The sequence below is a fragment of the Rhinolophus ferrumequinum genome, chromosome 3 (genome assembly GCF_004115265.2).
Source record: "Rhinolophus ferrumequinum isolate MPI-CBG mRhiFer1 chromosome 3, mRhiFer1_v1.p, whole genome shotgun sequence".
In the NCBI taxonomy this organism is placed as follows: Eukaryota; Metazoa; Chordata; class Mammalia; order Chiroptera; family Rhinolophidae; genus Rhinolophus; species Rhinolophus ferrumequinum.
In genome coordinates, this window is record NC_046286.1 from 103,760,780 (window position 1) to 103,767,701 (window position 6,922).

Consider the following 6,922-nt stretch of genomic DNA (forward strand, 5'->3'; position numbering starts at 1 on the left):
GATTCAAATCTGTTAATCATCAGTTATTAATAATCACATCCATCATTAATAGTTGCTTTAATGCTTGCATCTGAGAGAATACTAATGCTTAATAGCAGTCAGATACTGATAACTGCACTGACTGTTTCAAAATTCTGTATACCAAACCTATTCATTGTTGTTGTTTTCCAGTTTCCTTCATTGACTGCTACTAACTATTAGTTGTTAGTTACATTTTATTTCTATTTTTTTCCTGTTAACCGGTTTTTTTTTTTGTTTTTGTTTTTGTTTTTGTTTTTGTTTTTTTGTGGGAGTGGGCTCTCCTTCATTTGTTCAAATCATGATATGAAGTTGTCATGATTTTTATTGTATTCTGTAGATGGTGTCAATCAGTTTGTCAGAATTAAACATGCTTTTTTTTATTAGTTGTGATTAGTTTTTCATGTTGTCATTAAGCCGTCACTAGCTGAAACTAATCTCTTCTCTATCTTTTCTTTTCTTTTTTTTTTTTTTTTTGTTTTGTTTTTTGTTTCTAACCACCCAGCCGCCACCGGCAACTAACCTATGACCTTCTGACCTCTGAACTCTTCACCCAATGATGACCTGACCATGCCTGCCTGCTGATCAGTTAACTGGTAATCGCCTTTGCTTGCCTGTCGTCAGTGCAGCGAGCTGAGGCACTTGTCCGTTCGTCTTACCATCTAACCAAACAAAAGACAAAGAAATTGTTGTCCTCCAACTCAGCTTTTGGTTCTTTTTTTTTTTCTTTTTTTTTTTTTTCCTGTTTGGGTGAAAGTGGTTCTAGAAACTGCACTGAATAGTAGTAAAGCAATAAGGCCCAATTCATCCCACAGCACTGGTCATCTTTTAAAGTCCCACCCTAAGCGAACGGTAAGAAGGCCTCACTTCAGAAGGGGAGACAGATGGCCCTTAACTACTCAGTGACAGAGGCAGTTACTGTGAGAGACTTGTAGGAATCTCTTCTTCTCATAGCGAGTCTAAGCTCTCTGAATGTACTGTGTGGTGATGCATCATGCATGAACCTTTGGTCAGGGATGTCATTGGTGAAGTGATTTCAAAAAGTATTCAAAATTTGATACGCTGTTTCGTCTCTACAGTGCCCTCAGAGGGCAGAAGTTGCAGCCTTTTTTATATTGCCTGCCAAAATTTGAAGTATTAGAAGTGTGCCATGAGAGAACAACTTAACAAGGAATTTTGAAAAGTAATGCAAAGAACAAAACTGCAACACTATTTTTAAAAAGAGAAATATCTGAGTTAAAATTACTGAACCTTTATTTTACACCTTAAAAAAATATATGAGAACAAGGTACATGCATTATGTGTCACATTACTGGGCAAACTGTTCAAATATTTTTTTTAAACCTCCCTGTATAGAAAAAATCATTAAGGATGTAAAAGCCATGCTTGCCTATTTGCTGTATACATGTAATGAAATTGTAGATAAAAGTGTAGTGCATTGAAACAAATGATCAAAAGTAGATACTTTTACTATACAAGGGTGCTGGTGCAGAAAAAAATATATATATTTTTGGAAATGTAGCATTTTATACTTTCAAGTGTTATAAAAAAAAAAGAAAAAGAACAAAGAAACCCTTTATTTCATTAAATGATTTTTTCTGGTGGTTGTCAAGAAACAAAAGACCAAAAGAGCCTTTTTGTCTTTCTTTTTTATTTTTTAAGTATTGGAATAAGTCTAAAGAAAAGAAAGTGCCTTATTTTTCTTCATGGTCATTTAGTCAAGTGTCTCATAAGATCAGCTCCTCCCTCGGAATACAAGTTCATACATGTTATTCAGTGCCCAGTATGTGCAAGAAGATATGAGGGGAGACAAATGAGTTGATGGTTTGAATTATATAATTTTTGCCACGTTACCTTGATATAAATTTGCCAAATCTGATACTGTGAAATAATTTGATAATTTTTCTAATGCCTAACAAGTAAGTTTTAAAACATCATTCTTTTAAAATCATAATTGATTGCTTTCAGTTATTGCAATATTTAATGTTAGCCCAAAGGATTCTGAGATAAAAATTATGTGTGATTTGAACATCAGTTTACAGACAAAATTATAACTTTGTTTTATTCGGAGAAGGGGATGTATGTTGGATTCTATCTTATTAATTGGAAGTTAATAGTGTACTTAGCAAACATTTTCACAAAAAGGAATCTTTGTGATTTTCATCCTGGAAAATAATGTTTTTTAAATGACCCAAACTTAATGAGACTTCTTTCTACCACACTAGATCACTTGGGTCGTCCATCTCTGCTGGTCTTAGTAACCAACCTAAGCTGCCCCACCCCACGCACATTTTTTTTTTTAACTATAAAAGAATGTGAAAAACTAGCATTGTGCATATAAACACTCAACTACATATGAGTTGAAGCTTCCAATTTGTCATGAAATTCAGTTAGTTTTTGTAGTTGAAGCTATTTGTGCACAGAGCCTCTATCTAAACACTTTTAGTGAGTAGTCATTAACTGCTCAGTACCAGACGTGGCAAATACCTAGGGCAGTGGGTCCCCAGCTCATCAACTCGTTCCCTCTTCCATACCTTCCCAGTCAAAGGTCAGCAGTAAGCTCAGTCAGCACCTTCGTGGTGACCTCCATCACCTGGTCTCACTTGGAAACCGGTTTCAGTTTATTTACTATGCAATAGACATTCATTGCTTTGTATCGGCTAGCTTTGGTTCCATGTGCCACTGCTTTGTCTTTCTGTTACACATACAGTTGTTTTGGTTTATTTACAATATATGCTGTGCCATTTTGGTTTTTATTTTGTTTGGTTGGTGAATAAATTTGCGACACTCAAACACTTGAGGTGGTAGTAGTTTAAAAACGATACCAGTATTTGATCCAGTTTCATCTCAACTATGTTATACCTGGACATTTTAGACGTTTATCAAAGGTCTTTTATGGGGAAGAAAGTAAATGTATGAAATACATGTGTGACATTTATGAGTAATGTTGGCTCTGAACAAACTTTTGAAAACTTAGTTGACACAATTTTGGATCAACTGAAAAAAAAAAGCATGACTTTTGAAATCTCTGAATGCCTTGGTTCTCAGTATTATCATTCTTTATTGAATTTATTTCTTATTAAAATATGTAGTTTTTAAGACTTTTTTTGACAGTATTATGTAATTTTTTAGCGTGGGTAGATGGGAGTGTCGCTTGTATGTTACCGTACAGCTGACATGTATTTTTGTCTATTCTTTATTATCTTAGTAGTTTCATGCTGTGTATGTACCATAACCAACCTATTGCCTATGAGAAACATGTAAGATAATGTATTTACAGCCATTGTTACAAGTTTATAATGTATTTTTCTATCTTGTTTTATATGTATGTTATATAACATTCAAAAAGAATTTTTTTCTTGATTGAGAAAAGGATACAAAATGCAAAATCCACAATTTTGATATCTGAAAATTGCCAATTGTTTTGCAGTACTTTATTATATTGGGTGTCGTGTCTTTCTTGGGCTTTTTAGTTAGCTAATGAATGAATACATTAGACACTTTTGGGTTTTAGTTGGGATTTTACATAGCTTGCATTTTAATTCTTTGGTTCTTTGCTGTTTCTATTAACCCATGGCATTATTTTAATAAATGTTATAATACCAACCTACTAACTCTGGACTATGTCTGTTTATTAACATTTACGTGTTTAATTAAATAAACAAATAAAGACAAAAGAATGTAAAGTCTTGAATTACTGCACTAACCCTGAAGAACGTGACCACAGATAACATAGCGTGACGTGTTTTTTTGTTGTTTGTCAGCTGACAATTCCGCACACTACTGTTAAAATGGCTTTGGTTATTCTTTTCCCTTGTGGGGGAGATGCCGGTAGAGACGGGAACAAAATAGCTTTGGTTCGAGGCCATCTTCTTCTAGTCTTGCCACTTGCCTTTCGGCCTCTGCATTACTAATTCCACACTTTCTTATTCTTCCTTCTCCAAAATAATCACTGTCTGCTCACAGTATAAAGAGTACAGAGATTCGTTGTAACGAAGTCCCCAAGAAACCAGTTTGATTCTTTGTTGAACCGTTTCTTTTAATTTCTATAAGCAGGTAATGTTATGGTTACGTTACAAAGCAAAGAATTTGCTGAGGTTTTGTCTTTTCAGATTTATGTTTTAATTGGACGCATTTCCTTTACACAGTGTTGATCTGTTTTAGCCAGCTGTTCCTTTGGGGGCGCTCACCACAGGTGAAGCCAGAGGTGGAGTGGCCCTGTTTCTCACAACAGCCGTTGACCGTGACAATCCACCCCACGTGACTCTGCCCCAGATACCAGACAGTCCTCAGGTGTTCTCTCTCTCTCACCTGCTAGAGTGCAGTCAGAATACACCATTACTACAGGAAGTTGAAGGGACAAGGAAACTGGCATTTGGGAAATGAGATAGCATTAAAGTTGCTTGCGTGCAAGTGAGTTTAAGAAGCTTCATTCGATATCTTCATGCCTTTCTTGCCTGCAGCCTAGGTAAATTGCTAGGAATTCTTGCGTTTAACTCTTGAAGTGCGTTTTTATTTCACAGATGTTGGTAATCTCCTTTTCTGTGAAGCAGTTCTGGATAATAAATTCTTAGGGTGAATTTTTGCATTTGTAAATAATGGCTTATTTTTGTAAATTATGTTTTATTTATTTTAAAGTTCTAAAATTTGGGGCTGAAATGAGTCGCATGTCATAGAAGACATAGCTAACTGCCTGTACCAATATGCTTGTAACCAGTCATACTGTCCAAGTATCCCCATATTTATTTATTCCCATAGTATATGTACATACGTGAAATACATAGGATAGTGATAACAGCTGATTGAATCGTAATTGAGATGGTCATATGAATTGTTTATCTCGGGGGGTGTTTATTATCGGTAGGTAGACAGAGCTTTAATATACTACCATCTGTAAAAATTCTCATTGCCATACAGTTCATATATTATTCTGTAGGAATCTGAAGATGTCTGTCAAGCTGCTATACACAAGTCATGGTACCATGTCACTTAGCTTGATGAATTTCTGTGCACTTACTGTACAGTCTCTGACACCTGTGGATGCAGTCTCGTCTCACTTTCAGTTGAGTGTACTTTATAATCATGTCCTATTGTCACCTTTTACATGTGGAAAAGTTGCAAAATGCCCTTTTTAAAAGGTGAAAATAACATTACAAATCCCATTTTTATTCAGTCTGTGATAGTATTTAAACATGAAATTAACTGAATTCTTAGAATGATAAAATGCTAGAGTCAGTATTTTTTACTATTTAGTAAAACAATTGAAAGTTAAGCTTTCACTCAAGAAGTTGGTCAGATTAACGTAGTTAGTAAGTAGTTAATGCTTTTTTAATTCTCAGGCAAAGTGTCAAATAATGAAGGTCCGATGAAAGTAGACACTCAACATCCACCCTCGTGCAGTTGCTTCACGCTCGACAGAGCCCGCCTAAGGGGCCCCCCGTGAAGCCACGCTGTGCGTTGGTGTACACAGCATAGGTAGGGAGGTCAAGTTTTCTGAGTAAACACTAGATAAATATGAAGGATCTAAATTTTCTAGTGCATCAAAAGCAGACAGTAGGTTTAAATGAAATTGTTCATTACCAAATCAAGAATCTTTTTTACCAGCGTAGCCTAACACTTTTATTATATATGAGAGTTCCTCCTGTCTTGGGGTGGGGAGAGGTGAAGGGCGGGGTTGTTTGCTTGTTTGGGATGAGAGGTCTGTATTCCTTGATAACAGTTACAGTATTTCCAGTAAGTGATTTTTAATAGGATGAAGAGGATTGCTAAATTACAATCCATTACTTAATAGCAAAAATTACTCAAAACTTTTGGGACTTAAAAACTGTAAGAAGTACATAAGGTAATTTTTTAACATCACAAATTCCCTAATACTTTTATTTAAAGTGGAAAAATAATTCATTTTACATACAACACTTTTAGAAATATTCATATGGTACACATCTAATTTTATCTGTGGTTTCTTTAAAATTATCTAAATTGAAATGTCTTTGTTATGAAGAGACTTAAAATTATATAAGTACTGGAACTCAATGCTGAATCAAACTGGTTCACCTAAGCATAGAACTCTCCTTTCTGTGTTTCTGCTGCACTAATACTGGGGACGGGGGAAGGAAGAATTAACTCAGAGTAGAAGCGAGTGGTGAGTGAAGCAGGTAGCAACTTAACACTGCATATGATTTTGCTGTCTCTTCTTGGCAAAAGACCATATTGTGGAACAAAGCTCAGCTCCCAGTGTAAAAAAAAAAAAAATTCATCTTTTTAAGAATGCTATTATTGAGCAGTTTGGATCACCAAATACATCTTTTATGGTTTATATTGTGGTGTGTATCAAACGTTTAGAATTGTACTTGTAGAATTTGTATGTAGAGAGAAAAGTTGGACTAGGTCTTCCCAAGTCACGTGAATGGAGAGCCCCGTCTGCCTGTGCATGAAGTGCAATAAGCCAACCGGAGGAGTGGTGCCCTTCGTCCTTGAGACACCTGCAGCTGCAAACGCTGCGGGTGCCCCCCAAGCCCTCTGTATAAATATCAGAATAAATGCACATTTTTCATTTTTATTGATGGTTTTACTATTTAAAAAAAAAGAATTTGACATTCTGGAGCTCTAATGGAACTGAACTGGAATGTGACCATAATGTTTGCCCTGACTGCAGTGATGAAAAAGAAATCCGTAATCACACTTCTACAGTGCTTCTCAGTCGGGTACACATCCAAAATAGTTGTCGTTTCTAATTGAGAAACGCAGGTACGATTTGTACGTAGATGTTAGAAAAAGAAAAGAATGCTGACCAAATCTTGATCTCGGCTATGTGAAAATAACTTGTTTTATCAATTTCTTGAACAAAGGAGAATTGGTAGAAAGATTGTTTCCAGTGTTTTGAAATCTTGAACAGTTTATGTTG

General features: G+C 35.5%; 1 protein-coding gene across 4 annotated transcripts in view; it reads left to right on the plus strand.

Moving 5' to 3' along the window:
- Positions 1-6,577, plus strand: part of QKI (QKI, KH domain containing RNA binding) — a 148,060-nt gene extending 141,483 nt beyond the window's left edge. For all 4 annotated transcript variants that reach the window (XR_004422511.1, XM_033101360.1, XM_033101369.1 and 1 more), the window contains exon 8: positions 524-6,577. Coding sequence is in view for 3 of the 4 variants with exons in the window: in XM_033101360.1 (XP_032957251.1) it covers positions 524-540 (17 nt within the window). In the remaining variant the exon portion in view is untranslated. The remainder of the gene's footprint in view (positions 1-523) is intronic.
- Positions 6,578-6,922: the final 345 nt, after the last annotated feature.